Genomic DNA, 23,828 nt, shown 5'->3' with positions numbered 1-23,828 from the left:
TGATAAATTCACTCTATATCTCTTGAGCGTTCCTTATTGTCTCACTTGGTTTCTACTTTACATATTGAATCCATTGATAAATTGGTACTCTTTACTCTTGTGATTGGATAATCAATTGGATGTTGCTTGTCTCGTTAATCCATTGGAAAAATTGGTTTTGAAGCACTTTAATTAGCAAATCAAGTGCTACATTGGCATTTTGCTTTAGTTGAGATTGTTCCGATAATTGTTCCTGAAGTACTTCTTGTATGCTCTTGTGTTGAACATCATAAGCATTAAATCTTAAATAATTCAACTTGATGTACTTAAAAGCCATTTGATAATCTCACTCAAAGCAATCACTCATAATCTTGCATATCATTCTAGGATTAGAAGTGCATCTTTAAAATATACCTCCAAGCATAAGCTTGGTTGAAAGAAGATGGGAACACCTTTCTCACTCAGTTTGCTAAGTTTAGACGCTCACTTGTGGTTAACACAGTGACCTTGCAGTGATTAGGGCCATAATCCCTGCAGCACCGGAGGCCCTCGGGTGGTTAGAGCCCCAATGTAGGTATCATTAATAAGGCCATAGCCTTCTTCCCTTGGGTTTCTCTCCACAACCTACATTTGAGACTAACTTCAAAAAAATTGAGAGAAATGATTCACTTAGAATAGGCATTTAATCTAAAATTAACCAAGAGTTTGCATTTCACTTAGTTCTAGGTGTCGCATCCCATATCGGATAGTTTTCATCCTAGTAGCAACTGTGGATTCGGTAACTTGGAATTTAATCTTCATTGTGCAAGTAAATTGACTCCCAAGGCATTGGTCTCTGATTGATAGTTTCAATAAATCCAATAAAGTTGTGCTAAATGATTAAGCATGCCAATTATCTTCAACAAAGGTTCTAGGCCATTCAATTGTGTCTCTTGAACTCATCGTTTTTTCAATCGGGACTACCCCCCTTAGCTTGCTATAGCGAGACAACTTAAACGGTAAGGGCCGAGATCAGAGTAACAACCCCTTCCCTGAGTGTACAATTTGAGTGACAACATATTTTTGTGCCATTGTCAGGGATAGAGTTTTTTTGTCCATGATTCTCACGACATCTTTTCTTTTTATCATATCACCTTCTCGTTCTCATCTTCTTTAGCCCGTCAAGCGACACATTTTCTGGTGCCGTTGTTGGGGACAAGTTTCTTGTTATCGACACTTCGACATCTTCTCTTATGAATCTTCTCATTTGTTCATCACTGTCCACCATCGCCAACATTTTTTGGCACCTTTCTATATTTTCTTTTGATCCTGTCAATTTGCACATTTTCTGGTTTCTATCTGCACCTTTAGCACTTGGACTTTTGGGTTAGTTCTTGTTTGGGTGACAACTTGACTTATTCATCCATTTACAAGAGCTTATACTAGAGGAAATCCTGGTAGGTTGGTTAACCCTGCTCCTGTTCTCAAAAGGCTCTTAGAGCTCGGTTAAACAAATTACATTCTAGTAAGCATTTACTATTTCTCAGACAAGAAGCCCTCCCTGATATCCACTTGCTTTTCCTTGACCCCGTCAAGCAAGACATCATGGATCTATTTGCTCCTTGCAACTTTGCCAACATTCAGGGTCAGCCTCATGAACATCCAGATTCTGGTTTGGGCAAGATATCGATGTTTCACGGGAATAATGTGATCAATGCTGAAGCACATCTTATAGCATTTATGTTGATTTGGGGTAGCATCGAATGTGCTCTAGCCATGGAAATTGGTGGAGAGGCTAAAGCACATGAGATCTCCAAGACCCAGAAATGGTTTGGGCAAATTCTAACTGGTTTGGGAGATATTAAAATAATTAATATTTTTAATGGAGTTCCTAAGTCTAAACTTAGGAAAAATAAAATATTAATGGGTATTAATATAAAACTGGGCTAGAAGATTCCAAAAGTCATGGATCAAGCCAAATCTAATCTTAGCCGTTGATTAGAGATTTAATCTCGATCGTTGAAGGACCAACAGGAAAAGTATAAGAAGAGGCTTGAGGGTCAATTGGAGAACACACTGAGGGAGATCAGTTAGTTCGATTTCTGGAGCGGGGTTAGCTGAGAAATTCGAACTAGTGGTCTAAGGAGCAGCAGGAGGCAGCGGGTACGGAACAGAGAGTCGGGATCAACACCAGAAGACCAACGTAGAGGTTGGAGAGACAGACACAGAGCCTCCTAGGCAGACGTAGAGGCAACAGACTGCGCAGTCATTGAAAGGCCTCCGTGGGTGACATAGAGAGGCCTAGCGCTGATGCAGAGAGGCAGGAGCTGACACAGTAGGTTTGGGAACTGCGTAGAGGCCAATAAGCCTGACGCTGAGGTTGGCAGAAGTGTTGGAGAATTTGTTCTCTATTCGGTAAGCCAGTTTGGCACCCAGTTGTATTGAAGAATTGCTGAATAATAAAATCCTCCTATGCTGCACTGGTTTTCCTGCATTGGGTTTTTCCACAGACATTTGTCCAAAATATCTATGTTGATGTGTTGATTCTTGTGCATGTGTTTGTTTCTGTATTATGGTGTGATATCTGCAACATAAATTTATTTTAATGTTTACTGAAGGGTTTTTCGTAAATAACTTATTGGCAAATAAGTAGGTAAAATAAATCAGTTGTTGCAGTGACAGAATTTTCACATGGTATCAGAGGGAGTAATCAGAGACAGGAAGGGAAAATCAATTATGGGTCGAGACCATGATGCAGAGGCATCTACGTCAGGAGACTCGCACATATTTTCAGAAAATTGCACAAGAGATAGTGACTTCGATTTCTCTATGTCGGCTTCCAGGCTGGAAGAAGAAGTGGCTTGTGTGGCTAACTCTGCGTCATCAGAAGTACCGTATATAAACAATGGAGCTTCTTGGCATATGACGGGAGTTTGGAAATGTTTCTCAGATTATCGGGAGGAGAGGTTGAACTTTCAGATCGCCATGGGGAACAAGGAAAAGTGTACTCCATTAGGGAGGGGTACCATAGTTTTTCAAATAGAAACGGGAGAGCGGTTTCGTGCTACTAGTGTGCTGCATGTACCAGGATTGGGGATGAATTTACTTTCCGTGTCGCAACTTCAAGGCAAAGGCTATGACATTTTCTTCATCAAGGAAAAAGTAAACGTCAAACACCCAAGCTGGAAAAAGAAAGTGCAAATCGGGATCAAAAGTAACAAGTTGTACATACTACAACTAGAATCACCAATGGCACTAATAGATAGCCATGGAGACAAGGATTAAAATGAACTATGGCATAGAAGAATGTTACATTTGCATGATGGGGTTTGAGAATTCTTAGAAACACTGTAACAGAAGTTCCAGATATTAGTACGGAACGAGATGATGTATGCAGAGGATGTGCTCTGAGAAAGTATGCTAAAGCAACATTTCCTAGAAGTAAGAACAGGGCTAAGAGTGTACTAGGATTGCCACACTTAGATATTCGCGGACCTATGTCCACTGAAGCTCTTAGTGGTGCCAAGTATTTCCTTACCTTCATTGATGACCACTCAAGGAAAGCATGGATTTATTTTCTGAAAACCAAGGACAAGGTTTTCTGTCGATTCAAAGAGTTCAAGGCTCTGGTGGAGAATTTGTTTGGGAAGAAAATAAAAGTTTTGTGCTCAGATAACGGTGGAGAGTATGTCGATAAGGACTTCATTGATTTTTGCGCCAAGGAGGTCATCAGAAGAGAGTGGACAACTCCTTACAATCTGGAGCATAATGGAGTAGCAGAAAGGAAGAACATGACTATCGTAGAAGCAGCTAGGGCCATGATGTATGATCAGGATATGCCAAAATTCTTGTGGGCAGAAGCATGCAACACAATAGTCTATGTTCAGAACAGGATTTCTGATCGGGCATTGGGCAAGATTACTCCAGAGAAAGTTTTCACAGGGAAGACGCCTGAAGTCAGTCATTTCAGGATATTTGGGAGCTTAGCATATTGTCGCGTACCCGAGGAAAAGAGGAAGAAGCTGGATCAAACTGCAGAGAAAGGATATCTAGTGGGATATAGAGAGAACACTAAGGCATACAAAATCTATCTTCTAGGGAGCAGGAAGGTAGTAGTTTGACGAGATGTGAAGTTCATGGAGGACAGGGCTTTTAGAAAATCTCGAGAAATGTCTTCTGAGGAGCAGTCAAAAGAGGAGCCATTGGTCTAACCTCTTCAACCAACGAAAGTAAAAAAATCTTCCTCGGATCAGGAAGAATCTCAGGATGAGGAGGAGCTAACAGAAGCACCTGCTGGCAGGAGGAAGAACGAGCAGGGAACTTCGTTAGATTCTGCGAGATGCAGAGGACTTCATTTGTGTACCAAGGAACAATAAGAGGGAGCGAAAACAACCAGATAGATATCAGGCATTAGTAGCTCAGGATGGGGAGCCTGCCAGTTTTCAGGAGGTAGCTCAACATCAGGTTTGGCTGGATGTAATGGTAGAGAAGTACAACTCCATAATGGTGAACGATGTCTGGGAGGTAGTGCCAAGGCCTCAAGACAAATCAGTGGTATGTTCGAGATGGATCTACAAGATTAAATACGCTGCAGACGACAATGTTGAGAAGTAGAAAGCCAGGTTTGTGGCTAAGGGAGATGCTTAGAAGGATGAATTGACTACGAAGAGACCTTCGCCTCGGTAGTCAGTTATACATCTATTAGAACCATGATATCTCTTGCAGCACAAATGGGGCGGGAGATTCATTAGATGGATGTCAAAACGACATTTCTGAACGGGGTGATAGAAGAAAAGGTATACATTTAACAACCAGAGGGATTTGAGGCACATGAGAAGAAGTCTCATGTATGCAGATTGAAGAAAGCCTTGTATGGGTTGAAACATACACTTAGAGCATGGCATGGTCGAAACGAAGGCTACTTGCAAAAGATGGGATTTGTCAAGAGTGACGCAGAGCCAAATCTCTACTACCTGGTTGTAGAGAATGAGCCTCTAATTTTAGTATTGTATGTGGATGATCTCTTTCTGGCATGATCATCCAGGCTCATCGGGGACTGCAAGAAGAATCTAGCCATAGAATTTGATATGAAGGATTTGGGATGAATGCATTATTTCCTAGGGAAGTTTGGCAGCAAAAGGGGGAGATCTTCCTTGGGCAAGGGAGATATGCTACAGCAATCTTGAAGAGATTAAGGATGGAGGACTGTAGGCCCATGGCTACTCGAATGATCACCAACTGGAAGAAGATTGATGCATCAGAAGACAAGGATGTTGATCCCACCTTATACAGACAACTCATAGGGTCCCTGATGTATCTGGTCAATACCAGGCCTGACATTTGTTACGCTGTCAACACCCTCAGTCAGTTCATGGTGGAACCAAAGAGGGCGCATTGGGCAGCAGCCAAACATGTTCTCAGATATATACGGGGAACAGTTGATTATGGATTCTTGTACACCAGGAGTTAGGATATCAAATTGAGTGGATTTACCGATTCAGATTGGGCGGGAAGTTCAGTGGATCGGAAAAGTACCTCTCGGTACTGTTTCAATATTGGATCAGGAATGACCTCCTAGTGCAGTAGGAAACATAAATCCGTGGCTTTGAGCTCAGCAGAGGCAGAATATGGTCTACAAGCACAGCTTCGTGCGAGGCCATATGGGTTAGAAAACTACTTGTGAACCTATTCAGAAGAAAAATGGAGGCGACCAGGATCATATGCGATAATCAGAGTTGCATCAAGCTCTATGAGAATCCAGTGGTTCACGATCGGTCAAAGAATATTGATATCTGGTGTCACTTTGTTAGAGACTGTGTCCAACGAGGAGCTGTACAATTGAGCTACACTCCTACAGGAGAACGGGTGGCAGACATCCTCTCCAAGGTCCTTGGAAGAACCAGTTTTGATTATTTTAGGGAGAAGATGGGGATGATAAGGAATCTGTTTAAGTAGCAGAAATGGGTATGATGTTGTAGTGCAGTAGCAGTCAGCAGTAGCACGATGCAACATGATGAGAAGGAGTTTACAGTGCAGAGGTAGTGTGGGAAGAAGGACCAACAACGGCACGGATGTAGAGGGAGTTGTAGTGCAGATGTAGTGTTGGGAAAATGGACCAGCGGCAACACAGATGCAGAGGGAGCTGCAGTACAGATGTAGCAGTGGCAGTGATAGAGCCATGGGCAGCAATATAAGATGCAACAATGTAGAGGATGTTGGGCAGGGAGGCTTAGCATCAACACAGGTACCGATGCGGTATGATCAGAGTAATGCTTAGTGTGGAGTATTACTAGAGCACAGTCCTCGCTAAGAGGGAGTGTTGATTTGGGGTAGCATTGAATGTGCTCTAGCCATGGAAATTGGTGGAGAGGCTAAAGCACATGAGTTCTCCAAGACCCAGAAATGGTTTGGGCAGATTCTAACTAGTTTGGGAGATATTAAAATAATTAATATTTTTAATGGAGTTCCTAAGACTGAAATTAGGAAAAATAAAATATTAATGGGTATTAATATAAAACTGGGCTAGAAGATTCCAAAAGTCATGGATCAAGCCAAATCTAATTTTAGCCGTTGATTAGAGATTTAATTTCGATTGTTGAAGGACCAACAGGAAAAGTATAAGAAGAGGCTTGAGGGTCAGTTGGAGAACACACTGAGGGAGATCAGTTAGTTCGATTTTTGGAGCGGGGTTAGCTGAGAAATTCAAACTAGTGGTCTGAGCAGCAAGAGTCAGCAGGTATGGAATAGAGAGTCGGGATCAACACCAGAAGACCAGCACAGAGGTTGGAGAGGCAGACACAGAGCCTCTCAGGCAGATGTAGAGGCAGTAGGCTGCGCAGTCATTGAAAGGCCTCCGTGGGTGACACAAAGAGTCCTAGCGTTGATGCAGAGAGGCAGGAGCTGACGCAGTAGATCTAGGAACTGCGTAGAGGCCAATAAGCCTGATGCTGAGGTTGTGAGAAGTGCTGGAGAATTTGTTCTTTGTTGGGTAAGCCAATTTGGCACCCAGTTGTATTGAAGAATCACTGAATAATAAAATCCTCCTATGCTGCACCGGTTTTCCTGCATTGGGTTTTTCTGCGAACATTTGTCCAAAATATCTGTGTTGATGTGTTGATTCTTGTGCATGTGTTTTTTTTCTGTATTATGGTGTGATATCTGCAACATAATTTATTTTAATGTTCACTGAAGGGTTTTTCGTAAATAACTTATTGGCAAATAAGTAGGTAAAATAAATCAGTTGTTGCCGTGATAGAATTTTCACATGGTATTAGAGAGAGTAATCAGAGACAGGAAGGGAAAATCAATTATGGGTCAAGACCATGATGCAGAGGCATTTACGTCAGGAGACTCGCACATATTTTCAGAAAATTGCACAAGGGACAGTGACTTCGATTTCTCTATGTCGGCTTCCAGGTTGGAAGAAGAAGTGGCTTGTGTGACTAACTTTGCATCATCAGAAGTAGGGTATATAGACAATGGAGCTTCCTGGCATATGATGGGAATTCGGAAATGTTTCTCAGATTATCGGGAGGAGAGGATGAACTTTCAGATCACCATGGGGAACAAGGCAAAGTGTACTCCAGTAGGGAGTGGTACCATAGTTTTTCAAATAGAAACGGGAGAGCGGTTTCGTGCTACCAATGTGCTGCATGTACCAGGATTGGGGATGAATTTACTTTTCGTGTCGTAACTTCAAGGCAAAGGCTATGATGTTTTCTTCATCAAGGAGAAAGTAAACGTCAAACACCCAAGCTGGAAAAAGAAAGTGCAGATCAGGGTAAAAAATAACAAGTTGTACAGACTACAACTAGAATCACCAATGGCACTAATAGGCGGCCATGGAGACAAGGATTTGAAGACAAGGATTTGAATGAACTATGGCACAAAAGAATGGGACATTTGCACCATGGGGCTCTGGGAATTCTTAGAAACACTGTAACAGAAGTTCCAGATATTAGTACGGAACGAGATGATGTATGCAGAGGATGTGCTCTGGGAAAGTATGCTCAAGCAACATTTCCTAGAAGTAAGAGCGGGCTAAGAGTGCACTAGGATTGCTACACTTAGATATCTGCGGACCTATGTCCACTAAAGCTCTTAGTGGTGCCGAGTACTTCTTTACCTTCATTGATGACCACTCAAGGAAAACATGGATTTATTTTGTGAAAACAAATGACGAGGTTTTCTGGCGATTCAAAGAGTTCAAGGCTCTGGTGGAGAATTTGTTTGGGAAGAAAATAAAAGTTTTGCGCTCAGATGATGGTGGAGAGTATGTCGATAAGGACTTCATTGATTTTTGCGCCAAGGAGGTCATCAGAAGAGAGTGGACAACTCCTTACAATCTGGAGCATAATGGAGTAGCAGAAAGGAAGAACATGACTATCGTAGAAGCAACTAGGGCCATGATGTATGATCAGGATATGCCAAAATTCTTGTGGGTAGAAGCATGCAACACAACAGTCTATGTTCAGAACAAGACTCCCGATCAGGCATTGGGCAAGATTACTCCAGAGAAAGTTTTCACAGGGAAGACGCCTGAAGTCAGTCATTTCAGGATATTTGGGAGCTTAGCATATTGCCGTGTACTCGAGGAAAAGAGGAAGAAGCTGGATCAAACTGTAGAGAAAGGATATCTAGTGGGATATAGAGAGAACACTAAGGCATACAGAATCTATCTTCTAGGGAGCAGGAAGGTAGTAGTTCGACAAGATGTGAAGTTCATGGAGGATAGGGCTTTCAGAAAATCTCAAGAAATGTCTTCCGAGGAGTAGTCAAAAGAGGAGCCATTGGTCAAACCTCTTCAACCAACGAAAGTAAAAAAATCTTCCTCGGATTAGGAAGAATCTCAGGATGAGGAGGAGCTAACATAAGCACCCGCTGGCAGGAGGAAGAACGAGCCGGGAACTTCGTTAGATTCTGCGAGATGCAGAGGACTTCATCGGTGCACCAAGGAACAATAAGAGGGAGTGAAAACAACCAGATAGATATCAGGCATTAGTAGCTCAGGATGAGGAGCCTGCCAATTTTCAGGAGGCAGCTCAACATCAGGTTTGGCTGGATGCGATGGTAGAGGAGTACAACTCCATAATGGTGAACGATGTCTGGGAGGTAGTGCCAATGCCTCAAGACAGATCAGTGGTAGGTTCGAGATGGATCTACAAGATTAAATACGCTACAGACGACAATGTTGAGAAATAGAAAGCCAGGTTTGTGGCTAAGGGGTATGCTCAGAAGGAATGAATTGACTACGAAGAGACCTTCACCTTGGTAGCCAGTTATACATCTGTTAAAGCCATGATATCTCTTGCAACACAAATAGGTGGGAGATTCATTAGATGGATGTCAAAAACGACATTTCTGAACAGGGTGATAGAAGAAAAGGTAGACATTTAACAACCATAGGGATTTGAGGCACATGAGAAGAAGTCTCATGTATGCAGATTGAAGAAAGCCTTGTATGGGCTGAAACATACACTTAGAGCATGGTATGGTTGAAATGATGGCTACTTGCAAAAGATGGGATTTGTCAAGAGTGACGCAGATCCAAATCTCTACTACCTGGTTGTAGAGAATGAGCCTCTAATTTTAGTATTGTATGTGGATGATCTCTTTTTGGTATGATCATCCAAGCTCATCGGGGACTACAAGAAGAATCTAGCCACAGAATTCGATATGAAGGATTTGGGACGAATGCATTATTTCCTAGGGAAGTTTGGCAGCAAAAGGGGGAGATCTTCCTTGGGCAAGGGAGATATACTACAGAAATCCTGAAGAGATTAAGGATGGAGGACTTTAGACCCATGGCTACTCCAGTGATCACCAACTGGAAGAAGATTGATGCATCAGAAGACAAGGATGTTGATCCCACCTTATACAGACAACTCATAGGGTCCTTGATGTATCTGGTCAATACCAGGCCTAACATTTATTACGCTGTCAACACACTCAGTCAGTTCATGGTGGAACCAAAGAGGGCACATTGGGCATCAGCCAAATATGTTCTCAGATATATACAGGGAACAATTGATTATGGATTCTTGTACCAGGAGTAAGGATATCAAATTGAGTGGATTTACCGATGTAGATTGGGCGGGAAGTTCAGTGGATCGGAAAAGTACCTCTCGGTACTGTTTCAATATTGGATCAGGAATGACCTCCTAGTGCAGTAGGAAACATAAATCCGTGGCTTTGAGCTCAGCAGAGGCAGAATATGGCCTGCAAGCACAGCTTCGTGCGAGGCCATATGGGTTAGAAAACTACTTGTGAACCTATTCAGAAGAAAAATGGAGGCGACCAGGATCATATGCGATAATCAGAGTTGCATCAAGCTCTATGAGAATCCAGTGGTTCACGATCGGTCAAAGAATATTGATATCTGGTGTCACTTTGTGAGAGACTGTGTCCAACGAGGAGCTGTACAATTGAGCTACACTCCTACAGGAGAACGGGTGGCAGACATCCTCTCCAAGGTCCTTGGAAGAACCAGTTTTGATTATTTTAGGGAGAAGATGGGGATGATAAGGAATCTGTTTAAGTAGCAGAAATGGGTATGATGTTGTAGTGCAGTAGCAGTCAGCAGTAGCACGATGCAACATGATGAGAAGGAGTTTACAGTGCAGATGTAGTGTGGGAAGAAGGACCAACAACGGCACGGATGTAGAGGGAGTTGTAGTGCAGATGTAGTGTTGGGAAGATGGACAAGCAGCAACACGGATGTAGAGGGAGTTGTAGTACAGATGTAGCACTGGCAATGATAGAGCCATGGGTAGCAGTACAAGATGCAATTGTGTAGAGGATGTTGGGTAGGGAGGCTTAGCATCAACACTGGTACCGATGCCATATGATCAGAGTAATGCTTAGTGTGGAGTGTTACTAGAGCACAGTCCTCGCTAAGAGGGAGTGTTGATTTGGGGTAGCATCGAATGTGCTCTAGCCATGGAAATTGGTGGAGAGGCTAAAGCACATGAGATCTCCAAGACCCAGAAATGGTTTGCGCAGATTCTAACTAGTTTGGGAGATATTAAAATAATTAATATTTTTAATGGAGTTCCTAAGTCTAAACTTAGGAAAAATAAAATATTAATGGGTATTAATATAAAAATGGGCTAGAAGATTCCAAAAGTCATGGATCAAGCCAAATCTAATCGTAGCCATTGATTAGAGATTTAATCTCGATTGTTGAAGGACCAATAGGAAAAGTATAAGAAGAGGCTTGAGGGTCAGTTGGAGAACACATTGAGGGAGATCAGTCAGTTCGATTTCTGGAGCAGAGTTAGCTGAGAAGTTCGAACTAGTGGTCTGAGCAGCAGCAGGAGGTAGCGGGTACGGAACAAAGAGTTGGGATCAACACCAGAAGACCAGTGCAGAGGTTGGAGAGGCAGACACAGAGCCTCTCAGGCAGACGCAGAGGCAGCAGACTGCGCAGTCATTGAAAGGCCTCCATGGGTGACACAGAGAGGCCTAGCGCTGACGCAGAGAGGCAGGAGCTGAAGCAGTAGGTCTGGGAACTGCGTAGAGGCCAATCAGCCCGACATTGAGGTTGGGAGAAGTGCTGGAGAATTTGTTCTCTATTGGGTAAGCCAGTTTGGCACCCAGTTGTATTGAAGAATTGTTGAATAATAAAATTCTCCTATGCTGCATCGGTTTTCCTGCATTGGGTTTTTCCGCGGACATTTGTCTCAAATACCTGTGTTGATGTGGTGATTCTTGTGCATGTGTTTGTTTCCGTATTATGGTGTGATATCTGCAACATAAGTTATTTTAATGTTTACTGAAGGTTTTTCGTAAATAACTTATTGGAAAATAAGTAGGTAAAATAAATCAGTTGTTGCAGTGATAGAATTTTCACAGTTTACAGCCTTCTTGGCCAAACATGTTAACAGAGTTGCATATAATCATGAAGATGTTAAGATGAGGCTCTTTGTTCTTTCTCTGGAAGGAGATGAGATGCACTAGTTCTTGGACAAACCTAATGATTCTTTCCTTACAAGCTATCATCAGTGCATTTGAAGATAAATATGGGGATAAGAGGGAAGGAAGATATTTTCTTGAAGTTATCAACTCCATTAAGAAGAATGGAAATGAGATGGGGGAAGAATTCAATAAAAGGTTCATTGGCATCGTCAGGGAAATGCATCAAGACTACAAGCCAACTGATAAATCTTTGTTAGAACAGTATCTCAATGTATTTATTGTTGATACTTCTTATGAGTTAAGACGTTCTAAGCGAACTAATTTTGCTGCTGCTCAGGCCTTAGCTAAGGAATTGGAAAATGATAAGAAAGCATCTGGAAAGTCTGAAATTCCTGGTTTTGAAAGAGGTCCTGTTAAAGCTAAGGGAAAAAGGTTAAAGAAGTACAACATGCTCCATTTAAAGAGTTAAGTCAAATGATCAAGGAAATGAGAATTGGGCATGCCATGCAAGCTAGGCTAGTTCAAATGGAAGGAAATCAAGCTCATAATGTGCATCCTAGGAATAATAATAATAATGTATGGCCAAGGAAGGATCTTTCAACTGAGCATAAACCTCTTGATCCACCTGAATATGCAGATATTGTTGCTTAAGCTTTGTCTTTTTGTAGACCAAGCTAAACCTTCCATAATGAAGAATCTTGTATGGTGGTTTCATGACAACAAAGTATTAGGTTAATATGTTTGGAAAGGAGCATACCTTGCCTTTAGAGGACTGGATAGAAGTTATTGGGAATACTTGTAGTGTTAAGACTCTCATTCCCTCTAGTATAAACAACGTTGAAAATGAGAGGGAGATGTTTCCTGAAGAACAACCATCTCAGGAACACGTTTTTGGAATCACAAAGGAAGTTGCCTCTAATGTTTGTGACCTTCATTTGAATATTTATTTAGGAGAATGGATTAGTAATGCAAAAATCTCTCTACCTATCAATGATATTGTCAAGATTCATTCCCAAAGGTCTAAAGTCTTGGAAACTATTAAGGCTCCCCAGATAGAAGATCCCAAGAATGAACACGCATCTCCTTTGTCTTGTTTTCCATGCAGTGGGTTTGTTGAAGTTGAGAATGTCCCAGAAGTGGCCTGTCCTATAGACCCTCAAAATGAGCTGGTTGTGAAACAATCCAACAAGGGAAATTATGTTGTATTTTCCAATTCTATAACCCCACTAGAGCATAAGATTGAATCAAAGAGTCAGATTTGGTACATGAATTTTGATGGTGCTAGCTCTAAGCATGGTAAAGGGGCTGGGATTGTTTTGGTATCCCCTTTGGGACATGTGTTTAAATTTTCCTTTCGACTGGAGTTCGAAGCTACTAATAATGTGGCTGAATATGAAGCCTTGCTGATGGGTCTTGAGTTAGCTAGGGACCTCAAGATAAAATTGCTTAATGTTAAAGGGGATTCTGATCTTATCATTAAACAAGTCAAAGGTATATTTTCATGCAAAAATGATAGACTCAAAAGGTACCAAAATGTTGTATGGGATACTATTGAATTGTTTGATGCCTTTGATCTGCAAGCCATTCCTAGATAGAGAAACAGTCAAGTCGATGAACTTGTTGTGGTTGTATCTACTTTAAAAATATCTGATAATATGATTGAGGATAAGGTCAAAATGGAGGCAATCTTTAGACCATCGGTCCTGAATAATATCGAACATTGGCAAGTATTTGATGGTGAGAAGCAAATTATTTGTTTTCTTAACCACTTAGAAGAGTTTGAAGATTTTCAGGCATGTTCTAAGGAGGAGGGGTCTGGTTCTAATTGTAGGGATATGACAAATCCTACCCCAAGAGATATTGTTGCTATGGAACAACTTTTTGATAGAAATGATGCTACCAAAAATAGTGAGGAAAAGAAAATTGACCCAGGAGAATTTATTGAAATAAATATCGGTTTCCCTGAAGATCTAAAATTTGTCAAAATTGGTAAAGGTACTTATTTGCTCATTGAATACCATGATGTCTTGGCTTTTTCATATGATGAACTTAAGGGTTACAGGAAAGACATTATGGAGCATACTATTCCCTTAAAAGATGAAGATGCTAAACCATTCAAGCAAAAGCTTAGGCAAATCAATCCTAAGTTAGCCCCTCTAGTTCAAAAAGAATTGCAAAAGATGCTCGTTGCTGGTATCATTAGACAGACTCGACATTCATCCTGGTGTTCCAACTTGGTGATTGTTAGAAAGAAGAATGGTACAATCAGGTTTTGTGTTGATTTCAAAAATCTTAATCTGGCTTGCAAAAAGGACAGTTATCTTCCATCCAACATGGAAAATCTGTTTCAAAGGATAACTGGTTCTGGTATGATGTCATTATTGTATGGTTTCTCTAGTTATAATCAAGTCTGGGTTAAAGAGGAAGACCAACATAAGACAACCTTCACCATGCCTTGGGGTACGTTTGAATATTTCAGAATGCCTTTTGGATTAATAATTGCAGGGGTTACCTCCCAGAGGGCCATGGACTATGCTTTCAAGGGTTTAATTGGTAAGATTATTGAGATATATTAGGATGATCTCACAATTTTCTTGAAAGACGGAAAAGCTCATATGAATCATCTTAGACAATTATTTGACAGATGTCGAGAATTTGGCATGTCATTGAATCTTGCCAAATTTGTATTTGGGATAATTGAAGGGAAATTGTTGGGCCACATTATCTCCAAAGATGGTATCAAAATTGACCCGGAGAGGGTCAAGGCTATTTAGCAGATCCCCTTGTCAGACAATGTTAAGTCCCTTCAGCCCTTCCTGGGGAAGATCAATTTCCTTAGAATATTCATTCCAAACTATGCAAAAATTGTTAAGCACATACAATGTTTGTTGAAGAAAGATGCTAAATTTATTTGGAAAGCTAAATGTAAAAAGGGATTTTAGGATATTAAGGATGATGTCCTTGTCAGCCCATATTATTCAAAGGAATTTATTATCTTTTTTTTTTTTTGCTTCTGAGGATACTATAACGTGCGTCTTGTTGGAGAAAAATAGAGAATATTCATGAGAAAATCGTTGCAAAATTTAGAATTGAATTATAACATTATGGAGAAACAAGCCTCTGCCTTAGTCAAGCCCCTTAAGCATTTTGGGACATATGTGGGTTATTTTAAACTTATTACCTTTGTTCCACATTTTGCAGTCAAGGATATATTAACACAAACTAATTGCTTAGGGACTCATTCCAAATGGGTGACCAAGATCTAGGAATATGATTTGGAGATTAGGCCAACTAAGCTTGTTAAAGGCCAGGGATTAGCTTAGATGTTGACAAAAAGTAACGGAAAGGCATTGGAGTTAGTTTGCCATAATGATATAGCTGAAGTTTCCTTTTTCGACGAGCTTCAGAGGTTGGGAGGGATCGAATGGTACAAAGATATTATCTACTATTTGACAAACCTTACATGTCCTAACCACTTGGTGGTTCACAAGAGGAGGGCTCTTAGGCTAAAGGCATCCAAGTATTGTATTTTAAAGGATGGCCTTGGGTGGAGGAATTCGAATGGAATAATACTCAAACGAGTAGATGAGACTGAAGCTAAGAGACTTGTCACTGAGTTCCATGCAGGGTTTTGTGGTGGTCATTTTGCGGCAAAAACCACTGCCCACAAAATTTTGCGCACTGGATATTATTGGCCTACTATCTTTGCGAATGTGCATAAGTTTGTCAGAAGTTGCCAGGAGTGCCAGCTTTTCACTAGAAAGAAAAAATTAGCAGCTTTGCCCCTGCAACCAATTGTAGTTGAGGCTCGTTTTTAGCATTGGGGATTGGACGTCATTGGTAAATTCAGTGATAATTCTAGTAATGGCTAATCATTGATTTTGACTGCGACATTACTTCATGAAGTGGGTTGAGGCCATTCCAACTAAGCATGCTTCTGAGAAAGTTGTCGTGGACTTTATTGAAAATAAGATCATTACTTTGTTTGGTGTTCCAACTAAAATTACAACAGGCAATGCCAAATATTTCAGTTCTTCCGAGTTCTCATATTTTTGTTTCAAGTATGGCATTATTCTATCTCATTCTTCGAACTATTATCCCTCAGGTAATGGTCTTGCAGAAACAAGCAACAATAATCTGATAACTATTATCAAGAAGTTTGTGAGAGATAACAAGCGGTCTCGAGACAACAAGATCAAATATGCATTATGGGTTGACAGAATCACGAAGAAAAAGGATATTGGGAAAAGTCCTTTTGAACTTGTTTATGGTCTGGATGTAAGTTTACCTGTTCATCTCAAGCTTCCGTCTTTTCAACTTCTTCAACACTTCACTAATGACAAATATGTGGTGCAACAAAGAATTGATCAGATCATGGAACTTGACGAGGCTCATAGGAATACCTTTGATAACGTTTGTAAAAGTTAGGCCAAAGTAAAGGATAATTTTGACATATCATCTTGAAACAAATCTTTATGGGTTGGAGATATGGTATTATTATGGGACCGTATAAATGAGAAGTTTAACAATGATGGAAAGTTTGATAGCTTGTTGCTTGGACCTTATATTATCAAAGGAATTGCTTAAGCAAATTCTTTCCATCTGAGTGCTTTGGAAGGCGATCCTTTGGAACTGCCAACAAACAGACAAATGCTCAAGTTGTACTATATGGATGGCATCTGTTGCCATAGGGCATCCTCTGTTTTGTATCTCTAACCCTACTCTCTTAGATAGGATTTTATTTCTGTCACTAGTTAGTTTTCTTTTCATACATTTATATTTTATGTTTTCATCTTTCATATGTTAGAATAGGATTTCTATTCCAGCAGATGGTCTATATATTGATTATGTATACATGATGATTTTGATTTTGAGTGGATATTAGCATGATGTTTCTTTGTTTTCTTGGACACAGGATTTCTGGATTCTCACATTCCTTCAGTGAAGCATCGTGTCCTCAAGTAGAGCCATATGTTGACCACACTCGTGTCAACAGTCCAACAAGTAGGGTACAAAGTAGCGGACCAATTTTTTCGAAGATCAAAGTCATCATTCAACATTGATTTTTTCATTGTAAACCCAAGTTCTACTTTTAGTATTGTAAATGATTCTAGTATGAATATAAAGCCATGTAACAACACCTAGGTAATCCTATGATTCTTGTCAAAGGATTTCATCCTGGGGACTTTTTTAACTCCTCGACTTATGTGTGTTTGTAAAAGCACATAATCGATAGAGGTTTTCTCCCAGATATACCCCAAAGTTAGGGTGGAATTTGTTGACAGGGTCTTAGGTGAGTCCTAGTGTTTATTGAATCTATGTATTTTTCATAATAGATCATATTGTGTCACAGAATTGGGTAGTGTCTTCAGAGCCTATGTCTAAATGTGTATTTCCCCTTCTAAGGGTTGAATTAATTTGTAATATCTTGATGTAAAAAATATTTTAGTGCATGGTTACTCATAGTTAGACACCATGGCTAAAATATTTGAGGGTGAAAAAAATAATTCCCTCTAGTCATTTAATTTAATTAATTTTTCTGACAAAAATGAAAAGAAAATAATTAGCCAGAAAATTAATTGTTTTTGAGTCAAAAAATAATTTGAGAGAAATTAAATTCTCTCCAAGTGGAAAATCATCAAAAAAAATTCGTGGGTGAAAAAAGAATTAATTTGTGGAGGTCCTCCACTAAGGGAAAATTGGATTTTTTTAAAGAAAATTTGACCCCTTGGACCTTGATGGTTAAGTCAAAGTGATTTTTTTAAGGATATTAGTCCAAAATATTATTTTTTTTGGATTTTAATAAAAAAGGGGTTTTAAGAGAAATTCAATTTTTTCCTCCAAAATAAAAAATCAGCAGTGGAGATCAAGTTATTTTGAAAAGAAGATCAACGGATGAGATTATTTTGTTGATGATCAAGCCAACTAGCTGTTATTTCTACTTGGAGGGGTTTTTCGCTCTCGTTTTCTATCCAAGGAAGCTATCAAGCTCCCCATTTCATCTTTGGATGATGTAATCTGTAACGCATGTACAGAGCCTTGCTTTGCTGGAATTGTATTTCTCATAATAGAAAGACTTTGGGGTTTCAATTCATGGTGTTCTTCTATCTATTGATTTGTGGTATGTGCAAGTAATTTTTCATGCTCTATATTATATGCACTTTATAAATTGTTATTTCATTTGCTGCAAGACAAAACATCTATTGGTACAGGTATCTTGCCTTAAGTGTTGGGTTTAGATCTATACCCGTAGATCTAGATCCCTCATGATCTAACAATTCATCTTTTAAGTTTCAATAGAAATCTATAGGTATGCTAGCTCTTGGTCTCCAAGTTCACAGATTGTGGAGAAGAATCGGCCGTGTTTGGATTTTGAACTTTCATTTTGTAGGGTACTTTGTAGGAGGGTTGGAGCCGGTGACCCATTTACATGCATCATTTATTTTAAAATCTCTCAAAAATCTGATCTATCACCCTTGTGCTATAACGAAATTTACATGCTATTAAGAGCTAATTTACTTTTGTAAATATTGTAAATATTTGTAAATTATTTCTCCATTAACCCTTGCATTTTAATACTAACATTTTTTATTATTTGTGTAGTCTTGGGGTTAAATTTGAAATTTTTGTATATATTGGGTATTTGGGCTCTCAATTTTTTCATTTTACAGGTGAGGAATCAAGCTCATGAAGAGAGGAAGCTTGATCTAGGCCGTTGAGGGTAAGTTCTAGCCTTCTAGGTCACTCTTGCTCAACGTAGAAGAAGGCGGCAACCCTTGGAAGAGGGTTTTATCACCTTGTGAGGGCCTTTTCTCTTGTTTTCAAGGGTTTGAGTGCACTTGAGGGTAGCCGCAAGCCCTAGGAGGGATCTCTTCCCTAGCCGTAGGCTCTATGAGCCTCATCTCTCCTTGCCGCAGCCTTTAGGAGGCTTGCCTTAGGCAGCTTCAGGCCTAGAAGGGCTTGTAGCCCTAGGATGAGCCCTTTTAGGGCCTCTTCTCCCCAACCGCAGGCCTGTTTGGCCATTTTGCTCTTAACTGCAGCCTTATAGAGGGATCTCCCTCCTTGCTGCAGGCCTTAGAGGCCTTTTGGTGGCAGCTGCACCCCTTTTAGGACTTTTCTCTCTTGGCTGCAGGCCTAGGGGGCCTCCCCACCATAGCCACATGCCTATTAGGCCTCTTTTTCCTTAGTTGCAGTCATTTTTGGGCTATTTTCTGAGTTTGGCACTTCAACTTGACACTAATATTTGTGATTGCAGGTTTATGGTAAGTTTGGCAAGGGTTTAAATTGGTTTTCATAATTATTTTGCCATTAATACATTGTGTTTTCAAACTAACATTTGGTTTTGCAGACATGTCATTGAGGATTCAAGGGCTTGAAGTCCCACTTGCCCATCATCTAGCCCTAGAAGCCCTAGTTTCAGTCACAAGAGGGCTGATCCATTTTTTTCAAGGCTAATATTTGTGTTGCAGATGTTTGAAAGAGCTCTAGTACACTTTGGGAAGTCAACAAGCCATCTAGCAAGGCCTTAGGGCCAAGGGTTTGTTCTGTAGCGACATCTCTTCCCTTTCTGTTGCACATCAGTTCTGAAGTTACCTCATAACAGCGGTTCTAGCCACATCTCTTCCCTTTATGTTGCATATCAGTTCTGCAGTTACCTCATAACAGCAGTATAATCTCTGTATACACATCTTAAATAAGCTATAAAATACATTGGCATAATTCTACAATCATCTCACGTTTAATCCCAAGTGATAAGAAAACATTGTGGCATTGCATGCATGACTTTCTAAGTGATTTTAGAGGACTGTCCTATGATTTCTAAGGTCTGATATTTGTATCTATGCTTCTGATATAAATTTTAACAGTGCTAGAGGAACACCGAAATTCGCAAGAAAATCATTTTGAGGCTTTTAAGGATCACCCTCTCTCGTTGGCAAAGTGATTTTAGTGGATTTTCTCTAAGTGGTTGGACTAATCATTGTGGAAATATAATTATTGTCTTGCTGGTTACTCTTGTCATTTTGTATCACTGGCATAGTTTTTCATTTAAGTGTTTTCCAACATCTAATGAAATTGTGCTCTGATAAAATCAACCTCATTGTGAAGAGAATCTAATTGCATATCTTGTTGTGAGGCTTGAATAATGGTTAATGCTCTAAAGATCTATTGACATTGCATAAGTGTATCTTGTCCTTTCTCTTGTTACTTTTAGAGCATCTTGTTTATTGAGCAACATTGTGACTAATTGCTAGAGTGATATAACATTGTTCTTCCTCTCATTTTTCAAATAACAATGAGATTGCTAATTGATAAAGTCACTCTATATATCTCTTCAGCATTCCTTATTGTCTCACTTGGTTTCTAATTTACATATTGAATCCATTGATAAATTTGTATTGGATAATCAATTGGATGTTGCTTGTCTCCTTAATCCATTGGAAAAATTGGTTTTGAGCACTTTAATTAGCAAAACAAGTGATACATTGGCATTTTGCTTTAGTTGAGATTGTTCCGATAATTGTTCCTGAAGTACTTCTTGTATGCTCTTGTGTTGAACATCATAAGCATTAAATCTTAAATAATTCAACTTGAAGTACTTAAAAGCCATTTATTAATCTCACTTAAAGCAATCACTCATAATCTTGCCTATCATTCTAGGATTAGAAGTGCATCTTTAAAATATACCTCCAAGCATAAGTTTGGTTAAAAGAAGATAGGAACACCTTTCTCACCCAGCTTGCAAAGTTTAGACCCTCACTTGTGGTTAGCACGGTGACCTTGCAGTCATTAGGGCCATAGTCGCTGCAGTGCCGGAGGCACTCGGGTGGTTAGAACCCCAGTGTTGGTATCGTTAATAAGGCCATAGACTTCTTCCCCTGGGTTTCTCCCCACAACTTACATTGAGACTAGCTTAGAAACAGTTGAGAGAAAGCATTCACTTAGAATAGACATTTAGTCTAAAATTAACCAAGAGTTTGTATTTCACTTAGTTCTAGGTGTCGCGTCTCATATAGGAGAGTTTTCATCCTAGCAGCAACTTTCATCCAGTAACTTGGAATTTGATAATCATTGTGCAAGTAAATTGACTCCTAAGGCACTGGTCTCTAGGTGATAATTGTAATAAATCTAATTAAGTTGTGCAAAATGATTGAGGTTGCCAATTATCTTCAACCAAGTTGCTAAGCTATTTAGTTCTGTTTCCCGAACTCATTGTTTCATTAATAGGGACTACCCCGCTTAGCCTGCTGTAGGGAGACAACCTAAACGTAGAGGGCCAGGACCAAAGTGATGGCCCTTGCCCTGAGTGTTGTCACATTCACGTGTACAATTTGAGCGACAAGAGAGCACTACCAAAATCTATCAGAATCTACAAGTACTATTACATTCCTATCTTTTATGACTCCTTTAAGCTTTCAGGTTTTAGGTTGTGATTCACTTGTCATGGTTTCCTGTGGCATTGTAGGTTTGCTTTCTTCTTTCCCTGGAAACTAGATCTTGTTACCTTTTTGAGATGTGGTAGAATGTATTTTGTAACCAATTTTTATATTTGGTCTTTTGGAATGATTGTTTGTATTTTAAGTTTCTCCTTTTCATTTCGATTTTGATGGGCACATGATATTTAAGCTAGTGATACTTTTGGTGTTTTGTCACCAGCAAAATTTTAGTTGTATGATATAGTGATTTCATTATCTTGGTTTGGGACTTGTACTTGATTCCTATCCACTGTTTTATAGTAGTGTCATGAGATGTCTTCACATCTATGTCTTGGAATCCAGTTTTTACCACATTTATGAAGATTGTTTCCTTTTTTTATTACTATCTAAGTGCTGTTGTAATCACCTATTGCACTGTAATTGGTTGTCTTCTTTTAGAATCCAAAAGCTAGATCATGTTGAGCATTGATATTTCTTTTATTTATTTTGCCAATCAAATTCCTAGGTCTTGATAGTCTTAGCTTGTTGTGAACAATGGGTGTTAATCCTGAAATATACAATTTTAGCAGTTGTTCCTTTATAAGATTCATAAATCTAGTAGTTGGGACTTCTCATTCATGGCTATCTTCATTAATTGTTCCTTTTTTCTGTAAATGACTGAACCTAATAAATGTGCCATTTTCCTATGAAATCTCTTTAGTAGATCTTCTGTGAACATTTTCCAATTAATAGATAAACCATGTGTTTTCTTTGTCCACCAGCTGAACCAATCATAAGCATCACCTTCTAAGTATGGGGAAACTATTGATATTTTTCCTAGTTCGTCAGCAAGTGGGTTCATAGCAAAAATCCCTTCAATTTCATTGACCCACTTGATAGCTTTTCTATTATCTAGTCCATCATATACCAATTGATAACTTTGATACCAAATGAGATAAACAAACTAATTATAACTGATTGCGAGGAGATTTTTGCAAGTGTATAAATATATATTGAATAATAAATATTGATAGAATGATAAGAATGATGGGTACAATGAGCCTCGTGATGATCTACTACACATTGACTGGTCACAAGGTGAAAGGCTATGTGTCCTTTGACCTTTCATTAGGCTAATTATATTAGTATTATGTTTATAGCAATCACATTGTTAACTTTCTAATCTTAGTTATTTGTTGTTTTGTACTCAACATATTAAATTTTTCTTGCAGGTTGGGGGATGTTTTATTTGCTTTGACATCAAAGAAGGACCACGTACCTTATAATAACTCAAGGCTCACTCAAATGCTCTCAGATTCTTTAGGTATTGCTTGATTTTATGATATCTAGAAATCTGGAATGGAAATTGTTTGATATTGAATCCATGTTTTTATATATTTTTAACATATTTCTTATCATTCATTTAATATCGAAATTTGTCACCAAACTTGGAATGTGTCCTCTAGATTAAGTTATATGATACAAGAAGAAGGTGTTTGTCTTTCCATTAATTGCATTATCTTCAGTGTTGACCTATTTCGTGTTAGCTTTTGGGGATATACTCCAAAATTGTTTTGCACCATGCATGGTCGGGGGTGCTTCGTAAATGTGGTGTGCATAGTGTATGGTTAGACTTTAATCAATCTGTGATGGACTTGAACATTGGCTAAGTCACCTGACACGGGGATTCGGGACACGTAGGATTCGGGATTCGAGGTGTCGGATTCGGGACACGCTGACCCCCCAGAACAGGACACGTTATATATTATTTTATTAATATATATATATATATATATATATATATAATATATATATTTAAAAATATATATATATATATATAGATATATATTAAAAATTAGATATTATCATATTTCTTACACAAATTTTAATTAATGATACAAATTTATTGATTTCAAACATAGATCTTCATCTATAGCTATTAGCATGCATAGTACATACAAAATTCAAATAAATGTCAGTGGTACTGGTCACATAAATGATAAATCTATTAAAAATTTAAATCATGATTCATAATTCATAACTGAAAGACAACTTACAACTACAAGATAGTAAGATAAACACACTGACAACTGTAGTTTTCTCATTAAGTCATCAAATCAAAATGTGTTACATAGGTAGTGTTGGTGCAATGCCAATGGCAAATAGAAATAGAAAATATAAAACAACTACAGGTATACAAGCCTCAAGGCATCAATCAGCATCAGAATCAGCATCACTGTCCCCATCATCATGGTCCCCACTGCTCTCCTCTACATCCTCCTCCTCCCCTGTATCCATAGTCGCCTTTGCATCTGCTGGTATGGAGGCTGACCCCTCTAAGTCATCAAATCTAACAGGCTCTAGCACTGGATCATTGAGATCCATGTTGGCCAATGCCAACTCAACAATGGTGTCCAGACCCATATCATCAGGAACAGTGTTACTTGGGAGCGGGAGCGAAAGCGGGGAGCGGGAGCAAAAACGGGAGCGGGAGCGACATATTCAGAAGCTCTTGGTTTGGTGCTCTTGATTAAATACGAG

The 23,828-nt window shown here is 39.3% G+C and overlaps 1 protein-coding gene across 1 annotated transcript in view; it reads left to right on the top strand.

Moving 5' to 3' along the window:
• LOC149237796 (kinesin-like protein KIN-14L) overlaps positions 1–23,828 on the top strand; it is a 422,935-nt gene that overhangs the window by 107,347 nt on the left and 291,760 nt on the right. Inside the window, exon 9 of the mRNA XM_089372799.1 lies at positions 22,520–22,611. Within this exon, the coding sequence (XP_089228925.1) occupies positions 22,520–22,611 (92 nt within the window). The remainder of the gene's footprint in view (positions 1–22,519; positions 22,612–23,828) is intronic.

The sequence above is a fragment of the Pinus tabuliformis genome, chromosome 8, assembly GCF_031772625.1.
Source record: "Pinus tabuliformis cultivar Carrire ecotype Pingquan chromosome 8, CPIR1, whole genome shotgun sequence".
Lineage (NCBI taxonomy): Eukaryota > Viridiplantae > Streptophyta > Pinopsida > Pinales > Pinaceae > Pinus > Pinus tabuliformis.
The sequence above is the reverse complement of the archived record's forward strand: the minus strand, read 5'-3'. Positions and strand labels throughout refer to the sequence as shown.